Source organism: Mangifera indica, chromosome 20 (assembly GCF_011075055.1).
Source record: "Mangifera indica cultivar Alphonso chromosome 20, CATAS_Mindica_2.1, whole genome shotgun sequence".
Lineage (NCBI taxonomy): Eukaryota > Viridiplantae > Streptophyta > Magnoliopsida > Sapindales > Anacardiaceae > Mangifera > Mangifera indica.
Window position 1 is genome coordinate 10,662,359 of NC_058156.1, and position 18,907 is coordinate 10,681,265.

The 18,907-nt window shown below is 33.1% G+C and overlaps 2 protein-coding genes and 1 long non-coding RNA gene across 4 annotated transcripts; all 3 read right to left on the minus strand.

Annotated features, from left to right (window-relative positions):
• Nucleotides 1-1,737: 1,737 nt before the first annotated feature.
• Nucleotides 1,738-8,649, minus strand: LOC123204494 (LEAF RUST 10 DISEASE-RESISTANCE LOCUS RECEPTOR-LIKE PROTEIN KINASE-like 1.2). Of its 2 annotated transcripts, none has more exons than XM_044621177.1 (3): nt 7,585-8,649; nt 3,232-3,267; nt 1,738-3,129 (listed from the first exon to the last, which is right to left on the minus strand). In XM_044621177.1, exons 1-3 carry the CDS (start codon nt 8,495-8,497, stop codon nt 1,937-1,939), a joined length of 2,142 nt encoding a protein of 713 aa, XP_044477112.1. In that variant the 5' UTR covers nt 8,498-8,649; the 3' UTR covers nt 1,738-1,936. The 2 variants fall into 2 exon arrangements, with proteins under 2 accessions (XP_044477112.1, XP_044477113.1); XM_044621178.1 differs by lacking the exon at nt 7,585-8,649 and adding an exon at nt 3,790-5,411.
• A 4,128-nt stretch (nt 8,650-12,777) lies between these two features.
• LOC123204495 (LEAF RUST 10 DISEASE-RESISTANCE LOCUS RECEPTOR-LIKE PROTEIN KINASE-like 2.3) lies at nt 12,778-16,663 on the minus strand. Its single transcript, XM_044621179.1, has 3 exons — nt 15,596-16,663; nt 14,165-14,200; nt 12,778-14,001 (listed from the first exon to the last, which is right to left on the minus strand). The coding sequence occupies exons 1-3, from the start codon at nt 16,497-16,499 to the stop codon at nt 12,878-12,880; spliced, it is 2,064 nt and encodes a 687-aa protein (XP_044477114.1). The 5' UTR covers nt 16,500-16,663; the 3' UTR covers nt 12,778-12,877.
• A 1,182-nt stretch (nt 16,664-17,845) lies between these two features.
• LOC123204501 lies at nt 17,846-18,460 on the minus strand. The gene is made up of 2 exons (XR_006499567.1): nt 18,197-18,460; nt 17,846-18,098 (listed from the first exon to the last, which is right to left on the minus strand). It is a non-coding gene; the product is annotated as an uncharacterized LOC123204501 (long non-coding RNA).
• Between the last annotated feature and the right edge of the window lie 447 nt (nt 18,461-18,907).

The following is an 18,907-nucleotide window of genomic DNA, read 5'->3' on the forward strand; positions in this document are numbered from 1 at the left end:
GTCTATACATCTAACATTGCAAAAATTAATAGTTTATAAAGGGCTTATGAATGAAGTGACAATTTAAAATTATGTTTGTTTGAAAACATTTGAAAGAGGAAGATAAATTACCATTTCTTTCACCCAAATTCTATCTTAAGTGGTGAGGTTTGTGCTCACATTTATATATTTATACCTAACTTAATTTTCAACTAATATGAGATTCTCAACAATCATCCCCTTATCACACATTGGATTGGGTTATTGGTCTAATACTACTCACAACAAACTCAACAACCCAGACAACCAAGGAGTAAAGGAGACAAAAACCTTCTCTCATTACAACCCGGCCAACCAAGAAGTAAAGGAGACAATGGGATTTTAACCTACATGGTAAAGGAGATGGAAATCATTGGGATTTTGCCAAAGTTAGAGTTGGAATCATATGAACCGGTAATTTCCCATGGACTTTGGATGGAATTATTCTTAAATCTTAGAGTCTGATACCATTTGTTAGGTGTGGTATTGGGTCTCACCCACCAAAAAGCCTACTGAAGAAGTTAATTCCCAACCAATGAGGGGTACACAACATTAAACAAGAAAGTTCTGTTGAAATTTTCTTCAATTTCTTTCGGTAGTTAGCCAAACATTTTTTTCAACTAAATCTAAAAAATTTCCTTCCACAGTTTCACAATGATACACTTTGCGTATAGCTTTCTGTCATCACAGCAGAAACTTATGGCATAAGACCAGTTTTATTTCTGATAACAAAATCATTCAATTGAAAACTTATGGCACTTAATGCATAATACTCAACTTTTTTTTACAGAAACTAAATGTTAACATCTATGTAGCAGGGAAACGGATTCGTGAAAACGAAAACACTAAAACAGATTTTTTTAAAAATGGAAAAATGTATAAATATGAAAAATATAGAGGCTCTTATAAATATCGAATTTTTATTTAAAAAATACAGTAACTTGTATATATTTTTTTAAAATAAAAATACATCAATTCTTTATATGACTTAAACGTAACCATAAGAGCGAGGGAAAGAAAATGTTTCCTTTCATAATAACTGAAAAATACTTTCTTCCGTTCCACTGTTGGTACATGAGATGGGAGAAACACTTGTTAAATTAAAATATGAAACTCGTTTAATTTGATTGTTCTTTACCAGATTCAAATGGCCTGAAACTTTTCGGATCAGTTTTGGAACCTTTCGGTTTCCAAAAAATTTCGGAAATGCAGTGCATTTCTGTGTTTCCTAGGTTAACATAAAAGTTAAAAATAAGTTGTTTCCTAAACAAGATGCCCAAGAGTTACACAAAAGAAGCGTCTAGTCGTTGCATAACGAGCGATTAGTCATGTGCATAGCATCTAGACATGTCATTTAAATGCAATGATTTAAAATATAAATAGACACTCTTGTATCTAAAAACGACACTACAAGTGACTTTTGAGAGATTCAATCGTTTCTATAATCTTTTTAGATATACTACTTCAGTCTATGATTATGATGGGATGACATTCTTATTTATATCTTCTAAGTACCAATGCACAAGACAGTGCAATCATATCTTATCTCAAAAAAGTAGAGTGATTAAAAACTTGCATTTAGGTATTTGGATTCACTGTGTTAGGATATAAATATGTCTATAAACACAAAACTATACGTATTTAAAATTATGAACATTTGGTAACTCAAACTATCACTCAGCCGGATATTCAAATTTTTCCTAAAGAATATCAGCAACATAACAATAAAAGTAAACTTCTGAATAGTACGTCGAACTATTTTAAAAATCTCTTTGGGACAGATTTTCACCATCAACAATAGTTTTTGCCCAAAAAGTAATTACCCGAATTCATACATTATGAATCCTATATATTTACAGAAATCCCATTCTATAAAGCCAACCAAAATGTAGTGAAATTGGGAAGAACAAAGAAACAATTATGAATTACTAGTGTTAGGTGTTGTTTTTGTGCTGATCCATTTGAAAGTCACTGAATCCGGGGAAACTGGTATAGGGCTTTTCTGCAAAAGTCCAAAATCATCTGATGGAATCTCCATATCCTCTGCTTTTTCTTTATCGTATCCATCACGCTGTATACCCTTTAGAATCTCCAAGACATCGGCCATAGATGGCCTCATGTCCTTCTCAGCTTGCAGGCATTGAAATGCTAACTCTGCCACTGCAGTTATCATCTTTCTCACCTTGCAGTCTGAATCAAACCCCAGAGTTGGATCGACAAGCTCGTGCAAGGCCTTGTTTTGGATCTTGTTAATAGCCATATTCGACAGGTTAATCTCGTGTCGATGCCTGGTGATGTCAACTGCTGGCATGGATGATATTAGCTCAATCAGGACTACCCCAAAGCTGAAGACATCACTCTTGACAGTCAGCTGGTAGCATTGGTGATATTCCGGATCGACATAACCAGGAGTTCCTTGTGGAGCAGTTGAAACATGGGTGACATTGGTCGGGAAGAGACGAGACAGGCCGAAATCTGCAACCCTGACACGGAAATTGTTATCCAGGAGAATGTTGTTGGTTTTCACATCACGATGGATAATATCCGAAGCATGAAGATATGTCAATGCGCTTGCAGTTTCTATGGCAATTTTCAGTCTAGTAGGCCATGGAAGTGCACCCGGTTTAGCAGAGGGGCCGTGGAGATGATCAGCGACAGTGCCATTGGGGACGTAATCATATACAAGCAATAGCTCACGGCTGTGCCGAGAGGTGCAGCCATAAAGAGAGACAAGATTCTGGTGGCGCAATCGGGCTAGGATCTCAACTTCATTCATGAATTGCTCAACTCTCTTGTAATTGCTTTCATACAAACGCTTGACTGCAACAGAACGCCCGTCCTGGAGCTTGCCATAATAGACAGTGCCAAAGCCGCCATCGCCAAGCTCTCTTGCAGAATCAAAATTATCAGTGGCCTCTTGGAGCTCATCGTAGGTGAAAAGCTGAACTCCACGAAAGTTGTCTCTTTTCTCAAGATCCACCATTGTTGAAGGATCAGAATAAACACTACGCGTGGTATAGGATGAGGGAGCATGTTTCTTTTTGTAACGACGAATGTAGAAATAGCAAAGAAAGGCCATCAAACCCATCCCTCCGATGGCTGCACCGAAACCTGTTCAAGAAAATTAAAAAAAAAAGAAAGAAATTGTGATTCGGAAGCTAGATTAAGTTCTGATATTTTGAAGAGAAAAAGCAATTCATAAATCCGTGTTACCTATTCCAAGCTTCCGTCCCAAATCAAGAGAGTTGCCTGAATCATTCACAGTCAAGAAAAAGTCAGAACACAATAAAACAGAATTCGGAAGAGAGGAAACAGAGTTGAAGCACTCAGAACAAGTGTAAAATTAAAGGCAAGAGAATTAGTAAATTATGATTGTGGTTTAAGGGTAATTATATAGTAGAATGCGAGTTTACAAATGTGCTTAATTGATCAACAAAGGTAACATTAGTATAGGTAAACAACACTAGTGTGAGTATTAAGGTTTAATGGATATTTGATGGTAAGGTCTAATACCCTACGATATATTGGTGAAGTTCCCTTTCCAAAACCAATAAAATATAGTTGTCGATTTCAGGAGCTCAATGGATTCAAATTGTATGGTAGCCTTTCAGATATTCCTATAACCTTAAACATTTTAATCCAATACTTTATACTCTATGTGATGATCCGTGGATTAAATTAAAGTTGTGTGTTTAAGTAAATGAAATCTTACATAATCAAGAACATGAATAGAAGAAACAAGAAACACGAATAAATCTCTGATAAATTTACCGTCATGGCATGTTTTATGATGAGTTCTATCTTGGCAAAAGCAAACGAATTTATCATTATCGAACCCACATCGCCCACCACTTGCCTCACAATTGCTGCAACTATGTGCAGTCCAATTCAGGAGGAACCCCATCTTCAAAATGTCAGTATAATTCATATACCACATATTGGCGCCGGTTTCAACATTCAGGGGGGCGTAAACGAAGGACTTACAGGAATAATTCTGAAACAATTCCTTGTGAAAACCAGCAAAAGAATAGTTGTGAGAATCATCATCACTTGCACATCTTAGAGGATAAGCAATGTCAGTAGGTGGATTCTCGGAGCAGTTGTACCAGAAGAAAAGATCTTCATCAGAGGAAACAAAATTGAATGGAGTTTGATTAAGAGAAAAATTGTAAAGAGGAGTTGGACATGAGGCATCATAGGCTATGGAGTTGGCTAAACGAAGTGAGCTATTTTCATAGAAGATGTCTTTGACAAAGAAATTTTCAGATGAAATGTTGAACACAGGTTTCTGGTCATTGCAGGTGATTTCAAAGTTGGGGTAGCCACAGAAAGACTCCTGCTCACCGGAAATCCAAAAGGGGTACTTTATAGTGAGGTTGCCACCGCAAGTTTTGGGTTCACAGGCCTGGAATTTTGAGGCAACAGAGACAGCCTGGTGGGCTGAGGTGATGAAGATGACAATGGAGAGAAAATTACACGGAAAGGTGAAGAAAGTGGGAGGATGAGGATCCATTTGGGATGGAAGATTGGAGGAAAAAATGAGAAATGGGAAGAGAGAAGAAGAGAAAAAGGTGGAGGAAGGAAGAAGGAAAATAATGTGTAGTCGGTGTGGCCTGGTTGGAGACTTTGAGAAGATTAGTTGTTTAGCTTTTGCTTTTCTTCCTGGTGAATGAGACTTGAGTTGAAAAAACTGTTCTTAGACACAAAGTGACAAAGAAAGTAGATTGAACCAAAAGCAAAGATTTCTGCAACTTATATTAACAATTCCTAATGTGGGACAGAATCCAAACTAGTTTACATTCATCATGCATCTCAAAGAGAATGAGTCAAGATGAGATAAAGTTAAGTATTGTTTAGTTTAATCTTGATTTGATTGAGTTTTTGTGAGACTCAAACTTGAGCTCAAGTTTGACAAGCTAAAGAGTTGTAAGATCAAGGTTGAGTTTAAGATAGAAATTGTTAGTTTAAGTTTAGATTAAAAAATTACAGTTAAACCTCGTAGTCTATACATTTATCAGTAATCCTTCATATTTAAAGTTTGGTGTTGGGTTTACGTGAATTTTAAGAGTTGAAGAGGTCATTTAAACTTTCATCCTATAATAAAAAAGTTTAATGAAGTGAAAGAAGTTCAAGGGGGAAATGTAAAATGTTGGGATAGTAATGGCAAGATTTTGAACTTTTAAAAATACAATATGTTATGTTTGAATTGAAAAATGAGATGAAAAACTCACCAAACCAAAAATAATAAGTTCAAGCTCTGACAGACAATAATTGAACTTAACTCGATATGAACCAAGTCGTGAGCAATCTATGGATGGCTCAACTCGTCTGTTGATCGAAAAATTTTGATAAAGATGAAATAGCCTAACCAAAGTTGAAATTCTGATTTTTTTTAAAGCAATAAAATTATATTAACTCAATTTTAAATACTCAATTGAATAATAATATATTATCATATGATTGCGTATTAATCAACTGAGTACTTAGTGCACATAGCATTGATTTTTTTGAAGTTGGAATATAATTACAAGTGGGTAGGTGGGGGAATTTTGGGCACAAGGAATTAGTAATTCAAAAGAAGTGGGGGATTTTGAGTCAGGCTTGATCAGTTGAACGAAAAAGTCGGAAAAAAAAAAAAAAGAGAGAGACGGCTTTTGGGTGACCATTCTCCTCACTCACAACACATGCTTTCAGGAATATTATAAAAGGAGAAAGTGCATCTTGAAAGGCAACCTAATTGCTGCCTGTTACGTGATGGACCACACTTCATATTTGGGTAAATCTGGCAGTAAAGTTCATAGAGGTTTCCATGATTTCAAGGAAATTTTTGAAGTGATTTCAAGGAAATCGTTCATGTGATAAAGATCAAATCAAATAGTAGACTTCATACTTAAACAAACCCATCAAAAGAAAAATTCATCTTCCCGCCATGTGAAATAGAAAATTCCAATTGGGTTTAGGTTGAAGAAGACTTGGTCAGACAGTGAGTTCAAGTTTGAGAATGAATATGTGATCATCAAGCTACCAATCCTCAATCCCATTTGGCAAAAAATTAAATGGTCAAATGACTGTCTCTAAAGTACATTTGGACACCCATTATTCACTTTCGTTAATAAACCACAACAATAAACTGATGTAGAAGACCAATGTATGCAATGGGGATTAAATTAAAGCAAAACCAAGAAAGGGAGAAGGTTAAATTAGAGCAGATGTGAAGGCTTAACTGTGGGCTTGATTAAAGTGAGTTTGTGTTTATGGGTACTAGGGTTTATTTGGATGGGCCTCATAGATTTGATGAGATAATGGATAGTTCAATTGAATCCGAGTTCAAATCTATAGATTAGATTTGTGGATTTAGTTTGATTCGAATTTATAATTAAAATCAGTAATTCAAATTTGTAATTCAAAATCGTGGTTTAAGTTTAAGTCTCATTTACAAAACGATGGTGTTTTATATATTATTTAAATAAAATAATATCATTTTATCAATGAACTACAAACTAGAATTGATAAATTTAAGTTACGAATTTAAAATAAACTAAAGCTAAACTAAGCTAAATATTTTTTGTTTGAATCAAACTTTAACTAATACTAATTTTAATATAACAAATTTGAACTAAATTTAAATTAGATTATTTTTTATTTAAATTCTATTTGAACAAAAGAGTTTTCGCATTGCTTCCGGTTCGTATGTCCTCTTAATACGAGGAAATAGTGATTCAAGAAAATTAAATAACTTGAGGAGAACCAAACTCAACTTTATGGTTTGATGTGAATGGTTTCAAGTAAAAAGTTTAAATTTGAATCTCCATCGTATTTATAAAAACTCTGAAAAAATTACTTTCCAAAATTGTAACTTATAAAAAAAAAAAAGTATAATGGGTAAATAAATGAATCAGCAAAGCCAGGCAGATTCTGAGCTCCTTCGCTCATAGACTCTGACTAGTCCGACTCAGACTATTACCAAGTCAAGTCAACTCCAATAGATGATTATGACCAGTCAGTGGACATGGCTTTTGTGAATTAGAATATCACCCAGAAAAGAAAATTAAATTATATAAAACTTAAATAATTGAAAAAAAAAAAAGAAAATTCAGAGCAATTAAAATTGTTTTTAAAATTGTTCAACAGCATGGATTCTTGACATCACCTATATAAATTAAATGTTCTGAGAAAAGCAGTTCAGTCACAATCTAAAGTCCCCAAATAATCTCTCCCACTTAAAACATTAATATGATATTTCTGAGTTAAATTAAAAAAGTCCCCAAATAATCTTTCCCTTTAGGTGTTATTGTATATTTCTAATAATTTAAATTTTTTAAAAATTATTTAATATATAAAGATTTAAAAATAATGTGAAAGGATAAATTGAAGAGAGGACAAGTCACCCCTGTCATGTCCCCTATTGTCAAAATTTTATCTATCTCTATTCATATTTCTATCAATAAATTTCTATCTTTTATTGAAAAATCCAAACCGGTCAAAAATTTGATTTTACATATTGAATTGTCATCTTTAATTTCCTGTACGAAGTAAAGAAAAATGAAGAAGAAAGAGCATGCATACCTTTAGCAGGACAAATAAGAGGCTGAGGTTTATCACGGCAAAGGCACAAAAATGCCCCATGATTTGTCTCATTAGATCCGCATATCCCACCGGACAATCGGCAAGCCGAACAGAGTTCGTTCTTCGCATCATACTTCACTTCTAACCCCAAATCTAAAATGTATCTCAGCCATTGCAGGTTCTCACTAGGTCTAGACTCATGCAGTGCAGTAATATCGAGCAGAATGGGGACTTTAGTAACTTCCCTACATGTCACAGCACCTGTATTATTTGGGAAAATGTCCGGCTTGTCATCAATGGTGTAAAAGCCCTTCCTATCTTCACGTCCCTGTTGATGACAAATGTAATTATGTATAACCAGTTGGGTTACATCACTGCAGTTATAGAATAAGCTTAAATTTCGAACGTTTGAGCTGTAGCTGTAGAGAAATTGGTTGAAATCAACGCTAACGTTGGCTCTGTCAAAACAAGAAGAAAAGTTCCAAGGGAGATCTTTTCTTAAAATTCTCACAGTTTGATCAGTTGTGTTGATGCGTAAAACTCGAAGCTTTTCGGGTGAAGATTTTAGCACAGGGTGAAAATGGTCTTCTTCACATGTGAGCTCGAATTCTGCTCGACCACAACGCGGTGGCCTATCTTTTCCCCAGAAAGGATAAGATATATTCAGCACAATATCCGACCCACATGAGAAATTGTAGAAGCCATTGCATTTCTCGAACAGCTCATCGTCACAGTGAGATGAAGGGATGAAGAATAAGATGCAGAAGACAGTGAAAATCGTGCAGTGGAGAAGATTGTTCATTGTGAGGGAGAGATAAGAGAGAGTTGGTGAGGTATGAGATGTATATACGTCAAATTTTCTTGCAAGATTATTCGAAGTTAAGGAGAAATGGAGATGAAAACTTTCCACCATGTCTTTCGTCGAAAGAGATGGTGGAAAATTTTATAATGTGAACGGAGAGACTGAGAAAAAGATGGCTGTTGACTGACTAATACTGGAGAAAATGTGATGAAATTGGAAAGGCGGGCGAAAGAGAGAACAGAAGAGGGCCAGAGTTGCATTAATTTACTAGATTGACTGACTGACTGGCTGACCCCTCGAATTTTGTTTACACAATTATGCAATGATTCTTCATGTTTCTCCTCCACTTTAATTGTAACTTCTGATTCATCCACTTTATCACTTATTTTTTTCATCCATAATTTTCCCAAATTTATAATCTACCCTTGTATATTTTGGTCATTACACGTTATCAAACAATTTGATAGAAAACGTTTAACTAGTTAATGTGTCACTTGGAATTTTTCTTCAATTAAACTTTGGAATATGCTAACAGTAATAGAATCTTACGTTTAATAAAACCATATGTATACAATTTTAAGAAACTAATTAGATATTTAAACGATGTATCATCAAATAAAAAATTGATTTTAAATTATAGATAAAATAAATACTGAATGCGGGTTAAAGATAACATTGTTTAGTTACATTAACCCTAGAATAGATAGAAGATTTCCAAACCACAAACAACTCAATCACCAAAGCCTCCAATTCCATCTTTCAATTCTCAATCTTTGGGAACAAACTTCAAATTGCTTATCTCCATCGTGTCCAAAATGGCCGAAAATTAATTAGGCCAACATGCCCACTTATTTTATACCACTAAATAGCTTGGTGGGTTCCATCTTCATTTGGACTTTGCACAAGCCTTCCAATAATTAATTATTGATTAGACTGGATACACTTACATCATTAACCAAGAAAAATTGGTTGAGATATTTTATCACATTGTATTTATATATGCATCTTTACAGATTTATAAGAGGATATAATATATATATATAAATTACATTGAAATTCAATAGGGTTTCATTCAAAATTTATAAAATATTAAATTAAAGCTATTACAATTATTATACTATAATATTATATATATAATTTTATATATAAATATTATATTATATTATTTTTAATTTTTAATTATTTAATCATATAATAATATATTATTATTTATATATACATAAATCACAGGTCATCATCGTGAACAAAATATAAGCAATAGCTGGCAACCATAGTCTTTTTATGACTTGCCGAACAAGGCCAGAATAACTTCCAATAATTCATTAATTTTCAAAATTCATTAATTTACCCTTTTTCAACATAATAACAAAAATACCCTTTTAAATTTACATAATTTTAATTAAAATTTATATGTAATTATGTAATGGAATATACAAAATTACCCTTTATATAAAAATTCAAGATTGAACAACATAATTAATAATAATTTGCCAATGTGATTTTTTATTTACCAAATTCAAGGTAAAATATGTTCCATCTTCCAAGGCCTGCACTGGGTCTTCAAATACTTCAAGAATCAGAGAAGCATTACGCACGATTATTACGTAAAGAAAAAGAAAAAACTTACTGAAAATGTACGGAAGTTGAGCCCGGCCTTTTCTCGAATACATCAAAGACACAATTGTTATTTGCAACATCATCAACCAACCAACATGCAGAAAAACTATCAAAATAATCACAACACTGAACACACAATAATAGCTACATCCTAGCTATATGCATCATATAGAGAGGACCTCACGCTCAGGTTGGATTGGGTGCCTTAACTGAGTTTCGATAATCCGAGGACGAATAGAGAGATTGTAACCATCAAAATATGACAGATTGTAAACAGCTGTTCAAACGCATCTCAATCGATAGATCATTACATCAAGAATCATAAAGCGTATCTATTTTCACCATTGGATCAACTATAAACATCGAATCTTGATTTCCCAGATGAAAGAATAGAGCCCGCAGTGAAAGGAAACCGCAGATATTTTGGGTGAAGAGAAGCCAAGGACTCGGGTTTTTAATTAGTGCCCAAATTGTCATTTTTACCCTTTCCTATGATGAAATTAGTTAATGTTTGTTCACGGTTGAAAGTCCGATATTTAAATTTTTAAAATTTAACGTATAAAAATTTGCCAATTGGTCAAACCTTGGATGGAAATAAGTCTTTTGGCTTTTCAGATTTGATCAAAGGGTTTTGGTCTCTTGGTTGACCATCAGAAAACATAATTAAAATTTTGAAACAAATTTGAGTATCATTAGGTATTACCCAATGTTCATCATTTTATATATGTATAATCTTATGTTTATAAATATATTTAGATTTTAATACATTAAATCTAAATATCCAAATATAGGTTTTTAATCGTTTTACTTTGAGATAAGATATAATTGCACTATCTAACAATGGTACGTTAAAGATGCAAATGAGATGTAATCTCATAATAATTATAAAGTAGTATATCTAAGAAGATAAAAACAATTGAATTTACTAAAAAGTAATGATATGTGTAAAACATTATTTAAGTAATGATCTATTATTACATAATTAGATAGTTTTAATAAGAGATAAATAAATATATATTCATACGATAATATAAAATTATTTATATAAATAATTTTATTATCGGTCAACGGTCACTTGTAATGTAGGTTCTAGATAAAAGAATATCTATCTATATTTTGAATTACTATATATAGAAAACATATTTAGACATCGTTCATGACACTAATAATTTATCATGTAATGATTAGATTCATCTTTGGTTTTGTTTTTGAGTATTTCTCTGGGAAACAACTATATATATATATTTTTTTTGTTAAATTCATTTTTTCTATTAACACTATTTGAATTAAACTGTTATATTGAATCAAAATTAATTATATTAAATAGGATAATCTTCAAATTTAGTGATTAACTCCGCAATTACAAGTCAGTCCGAAATGTTTCCGACTGTTTAGGAACATATGGAACTGAAATCACTTAAACCTTCCATTAAACTAATTCCTTCACCTTCTTCAGCCAAAACCTTCGTCTAAACCGTAACCCTCATGTCTCAGATTCGTCTCCAGCAATCGACGCTTCCTTCCTCTCCAGTATGATTCAACTCATCTCCTTTCCATCTCTAGCTTCTCCAATTGTCGGCAACTCAACAAATGCTTGAAAAGACTGGCTTCAACAAACACCATGTCCAGTTAGTCAAATTTATTGGATTACGAAGAGTTGGCTTTGTTGTTCTTGCGTCATGGACACCTATAATCGATTGTTTTGGCAGATATTTGTGGTATTTTTGATGAAATATAATTTTTGTGATTGCTTTGACAAAATATTAGTTTTGGTGTTTGTGATTACTTAGAGCTTGTGATTGTTTTGACAAAGTCTGAACTTTTGAATTTCAGAGTTGATGTCTATAGGATAATCAAATCGTTTTAATTGCTTGATTAAGAGATTGTTTTAATTTCCTGTTTCTCTACTTGATTGCACATAAAGTTTTCAATAGGATGATTTTATTATCAGAAATCAAACTGGGCTTATGCCATAAGTTTCTTGTTTCTGCATCTGCTTCCTTTTCTGCTGTGATGACAAAAAGCTATATGCCAACTGTATTATTGTGAAACAGTGGAAGGATTTTTTCCAGATTTAGTTGGAACAATGTTTGGCTAACTACCAAAAGAAATTGAAGAAAATCTCAACAGAACTTTCTTGTTTAATGTTGTGTACCCCACATTGGCCGGGAATTAATTAAGTTGGATATGAATATATAAATACGAGGGAAAATCTCACCGTGGGTGGGACTCAATACCACTTTTATTGGTGACCTAACAAGCAGTATCAAAATCTAAGGTTTAAGAACAATTTCATCCAAACTCCATGGGAAATTAATGATTCATGTTATTCCAACTCCAACTTTGGTAAAACCCCACTGATTTCCATCTCCTTTACCCTCTAGTTTGGAATCTCGTTATCTCCTTTCTCTCATCTCCTTTACTCCCATGTTTGGTAAAATCCCTCCCCATGTTCTAACTTCTTTACTCCCTGGTTGGCTTGGTTGTAATGAGGGAAGGTTTTTGTCTCTTTTACTTATTGGTTGTCCAAGTTGTTAGGTTTGTTGTGAATAATATTAGACTAATGACCCAATCCAATGTATGATAAGGGGATGATAGTTGAGGATCTCATATTGGTTGAAAATTAAGTTGGATGTAAGTATATAAGTGTGAGAGAAAACCTCACTGCTTAAGATAGAATCAGGGTGGTGGTGGCCTCTCCTTGAACAAAATTAGTTGCATTAGTGGAAGAAATGGTAGTTTATCTTCCCCTTTCAATAGTGTGCAAACAGTCATGATTGGTTCACAAGGCCCTTTGTAAACTATTTATTTTTGCCATGTTAGTTATAGAGACTACAAAAGGAAACCTATGCATTACATTTTCCAAGGATTAATTCATGACATAGATACAGTTGAAGAATATATTGGCGGCCTAGAAGAAGATGAAAATAAAAAAGGCTCAGGTGGAATTAGCAAGTCTTCAGAACCTGCTTGTAACAAGTCTAATACCTTATTCATGGATGGCCTATCCGATGGTCGTGTCTGTATGCACCATAAACCAACAATAATCATCTTCTTTGCAATTTCATTTTCCTCACTGCTATTAACTCCATGCCAGTTTAACTCTTTGCCTTGCTCAAGATGCTTGTAAATCCAATGCGGAAAATACATTTCACTGGAATGAAGAGCACCTTCAACATCATGGCTCTTTCTTCCTCCAACCATCTCTAGGATCATCATTCCATAGCTGTAAACATCAGACTTATGTGAAACTTCTCCGACGTTTCGCATAAATACTTCTGGTGCAATATACCCAATTGTCCCCCTAGCCTCTAACATCGACACAATGCTCTCCTTGTTGAGGCATAATTTTGCAAGGCCAAAATCAGAGATCTTTGGACATAGATTTTCATCAAGAAGAATGTTATGAGGTTTTATGTCAAAATGCAAAATTCTTGTGCTGCACCCGCGATGCAAGTACTCTAATCCTCGAGCTATTCCAATGGCGATTTCATACATTTTTTCCCATCCTAAACATTGACTAGCCTGCAAATTTTTCTCATTGTATATGAATTTTTCCAAGGAACCATTCACCATGAATTCATAGATTAGAGCTCTCTTGTTGCCCTCTAAACAAAAACCAAGTAGTCTAACAACATTAACATGAGATGTTTTACTAATGCTTGCAACTTCGTTAATGAATTCTTGACCATTCCCTTTTGAGGCATTTAGGAGCTTCACTGCTACAATATTTCCATCCAATGACTTCCCTTTGTACACACCACCATAACCTCCTTGGCCTAGTTTATCTTTGAATGAGTTGGTCATTCTCTTAACTTCTGAATAGCTGTATCTTTTAGGAGCTATGGATCCACAATCTCGAATGAAGGCCTCAAAATCTACATTCTTTGTCAAATTCCTGGACAAGAAGTTTGTCATAATTGATAACATTTTCTTCCTTCTGCATATGCAGAGCATTATACTTATGATGATTATTGTGATTATTGCAGAAGCAACGCCTGTCATAAGAAATAAGTTATGAATTAGTCTTAGTTGTATTTCTGTAGAGATTTTGAAAATTAAAAGAACAATTTAAAAAAAAAAAGAAAGATAATTCTGATTCGGAAGCTTGATTAAGTTCTGATATTTTTAAGAGCAAAGCAATTCATAAATCCGTGTTACCTGTTCCAAGCTTCCGTCCCAAATAAAGAGAGTTGCCTGAATCATTCAGAGTCAAGAAAATGTCAGAACACAATAAAACAGAATTCGGAAGAGAGGAAACAGAGTTGAAGCACTCAGAACAAGTGTAAAATTAAAGGCAAGAGAATCAGTAAATTATGATTGTGGTTTAAGGGTAATTATATGGTAGAATGCAAGTTTACAGATATGTTTAATTGTTCAGCAAGGGTAACACTAGTGTAGGTAAACAACACTAGTGTGAGTATTAAGGTTTAATGGATATTTGATGGTAAAATTTAATACCTTATTATATATCAGAGTATTAATGTTTAATGGATATTTGATGTCCCCTTTCCAAAACCAATATAATACGGTTGTCATTTAGATAAATTTCAGAAGGAAAAGACCACTCATTATGATACAGGTGATTTCAAGAGTTCAATAGATTCAGATTGTATGGTAACGTTACAGATATTTTTATAACCCTAAACAATTTTAATTCAGTACTTTATAACAAATTTGAGCTAAATTTAAATTAGGGTATTTTTCATTTAAATCAAATCCAAACAAAAGAGTTTTTGTATTCCTTTCAGTTTGTATCTCCCCTTAATATGAGGTAATAGTGATTTAGGAAAATTAAATAAGTTGAGGAGAACCAAACTCAACTTTATGATTTGATGTAAATGGTTTCAAGTAAAAAACTTGAATTCGAACCTCTATCTCAACAAAATTACTTCCCAAAATTGAAACTTAAAAAAAATAAATAAATAAAAGAGGAGAAAGGGAGAAGTATAAGTTGTAAATAATGAACCAGCAAACTCAGGCAGATTCTGAGCTCCTTCGTTCATAAACTTTGACTAGTCCGACACAGACTATTACCAAGTCAAGTCAACTCCAATGGATGATTATGACCAGTCAGTGGACATGGCTTTTGTGAATTAGAATAATATGACCCAGAAAAGAAAATTAAATTTTATAAAACTAAAATAATTGAAAAAAAAAATTCAGATCAATTAAAATTGTTTTTAAAATTGTTCAACAGCATGGATTCTTGACATCACCTACATAAATTAAATATTTTGAGAAAAGCAGTCCAGTCACAATCTAAAGTCCCCAAATAATCTCTCCCACTTAAAACAATAACATGATATTTCTGAGATAAATTGAAAAAGTCCCCAGATAATCTTTCCCTTTAGGTGTCACTGTAAATTTATAATGATTTAAAATTTTTTAAGATAATTTAATATATAAGAATATAAAAATATATTTATTTTTGTTTCTGTTATAATAATAGAGATTATATCTAATTGTTTCTATTTTTTATCGGAAAATCCAAATGGGTCAAAAATTTGGTTCTACGGGTCGAATTGTGATGTCTAATTTTCTGTACAGAAGTAAAGAAAAATAAAGAAAGAAGGGCATGCATAGCTTTACCAGGACAAGCATGAGGGTGAGTTTTATCACGGCAAAGGCACAAAAATTTCCCCGGATTCGACTCAGTAGATCCGCATATCCCACCGGACAATTGGCACGCCGAACAGAGTCCGTTCTCCGCGTCATACTTCACTTCTAACCCCATATATAAGTTGGTTTCCAGCCACACCAGGAATTCACGAGCTTCAGAGTTAACATGACCATCAATCAGCCGAATAGGGACTTTTGTAACCTCGCTACATGTTGAAGTATCTGTATGATTCGGAAAATAATCCAACTCGCCATCAATGGTGTAAAAGCCTCTCCTCACTTCAATTCCCTGCTGATAGCAAGTATAATTATTTCGACCCAGCTGGGTTTCATCAGTGCAGTTATAGAATAAGCTCAGGTTTCGAACGTTTGAGCTGTAGCTGTAGAGAAATCGGTTGAAATTGACGCTAACTTCGGATCCGTCAATGCAAGAAGAAAAGTCCCCAGGGAGATCTTTTCTTGAAATTGTCACTGTTTGATCAGTTGTGTTGATGGCTAAAACTCGAAACTTCTGGGGCGGAGAATTTAGCACAGGGTGAATACTGTCTTCTTCACATGTGAGCTCGAATTCTGCTCGACCACACCGCCGAGACCGGCCGTTTACCCAGAAAGGATAAGATATATTCAGCTCACTATGCGACCCACATGACAAAGGGTAGATGCGTCTGCATTCCTCGAACAGCGCATCGTCACAGTGAGATGAAGGGATGAAGATTAAGATGCAGAAGACTGTGAAAATGATGCAGTGGAGAAGATTTTTCATTGTGAAGGAGAGATAGGAGAGAGTTGGTGAGGTATGAGATGTATATACGTCAAATTTTCTTGTAAGATTATTCGAAGTTAAGGAGAAATGGAGATGAAAGCTTTCCACCATGTCTTTCGTCGAAAGAGATGGTGGAAAATTTTATAATGTGAACGGAGAGACTGAGAAAAAGATGGCTGTTGACTGACTAATACTGGAGAAAATGTGATGAAATTGGAAAGGCGGGCGAAAGAGAGAACAGAAGAGGGCCAGAGTTGCATTAATTTACTAGATTGACTGACTGACTGACTGACCCTCTTGAATTTTGTTTACACAATTATGCAACGACTCCTCATTTTCATCCTCCACTTAATTGTAACTTCTGATTCATCCACTTTATCACTATTTTTTTTAATCCATAATTTTCCCAAATTTATAATCTACCCTTGTATATTTGGGTCATTATGTTGTCAAACAATTTGATAGAAAATGTTTAACTTGTTAATGTGTCACTTGGAATTTTTCTTCGATTAAACTTTGGAATATGCTAACAGTAATAGAATTTTACGTTTAATAAAATCATATATATACAATTTTAAGGTTTTTAAACTATGTATTATCAGATAAAAAATTAATTTTGAATTATAGATAAAATAAATATTAAATACGGGTTAAAGATAACATTGTTTAGTTACATTAACCCTAGAATGGATAGAAATTTCCAAACCACAAACAACTCAATCACCAAAGCCTCCAATTCCATCTTTCAATTCTCAATCTTTGGGAACAAACTTCAAATTGCTTATCTCCTTTGTGTCCAAAATGGCCGAAAATTAATTAGGCCAACATGCCCACTTATTTTCTACCACTAAATAGCTTGGTGGGTTCCATCTTGATTTGGACTTTGCACAAGCCTTCCAATAATTAATTATTGATTAGACTGGATACACTTACATCATTAACCAAGAAAAATTGGTTGAGATATTTTATCACATTGTATTTATATATGCATCTTTACAGATTTATAAGAGGATATAATATATATATAAATTACATTGAAATTCAATAGGGTTTTATTCAAAATTTATAAAATATTAAATTAAAGCTATTACAATTATTATACTATAATATTATATATATAATTTTATATATAAATATTATATTATATTATTTTTAATTTTTAATTATTTAATCATATAATAATATATTATTATTTATATATACATAAATCACAGGTCATCATCGTGAACAAAATATAAGCAATAGCTGGCAACCATAGTCTTTTTATGACTTGCCAAACAAGGCCAGAATAACTTCCAATAATTCATTAATTTTCAAAATTCATTAATTTACCCTTTTTCAACATAATAACAAAAATACCCTTTTAAATTTATATAATTTTAATTAAAGTTTATATGTAATTATATAACGGAATATAGAAAATTACTCTTTATATAAAATTTCAAGTTTAAACAACATAATTAATAATAATTTGCCATTGTGATCTTTTTATTTACCAAATTCAAGGTAAAACATGTTCCATCTTCCAAGGCTTGCACTGGGTCTTCAAATACTTCAAGAATCAGAGAAGCCATTACACACGATTATTACGTAAAGAAAAAGAAAAAAACTTACTGAAAATGTACGGAAGTTGAGCCCGGCCTTTTCTCGAATACATCAAAGACACAATTGTTATTTGCAACATCATCAACCAACCAACATGCAGAAAAACTATCAAAATAATCACAACACTGAACACACAATAATAGCTACATCCTAGCTATATGCATCATATAGAGAGGACCTCACGCTCAGGTTGGATTGGGTACCTTACTGAGTTTCGATAATCCGAGGAGGCGAGGACGAATAGAGAGATTGTAACCATCAAAATATGACAGATTAACAGCCGTTCTAACGCATCTCAATCGATAGATCATTACATCAAGAATCATAAAACGTATCTATTTTCACCATTGGATCAACTATAAACATCGAATCTTGATTTTCCAGATGAGAGAATAGAGAGAGAATAGAGCCGCAGTGAAAGAAAACCGCAGATATTTTGAGTGAAGAGACGCCGAGGGGTCAGATTTTTAATTACTGCTCAAATTGTCATTTTTACCCTTTCCTATGATGGAACTAATTAATCTTGGCTAACTATTGAAAATCTAAGTGTTTGAATTCTTAAAATTTAAGAGGTAAAAAATTGCACGTACGTCAAACTTTGGGTGGGAATTAATGTTTTGGCCTTTTAGAATTATCAAACGTTCATCATTTTATATATGTATAATCTTATGTTTATAAAAACATAATTGTAGAGTGAAATAGTGTACCTAAGAAGATAAAAACAATTGAATTTGCTAAAAAATGGTGATTTATGCATAACCTTATTTAAATAATAATATATTATTATATAATTAAATAATTTTAATGTAAAATAAATAAATATTTAATTATATAATTATAAATTATTATTTATATATATAATTTTTCCAAGTTATTTAGTATCATATGAAAGTGAAATCTATTAAACCTTCCAT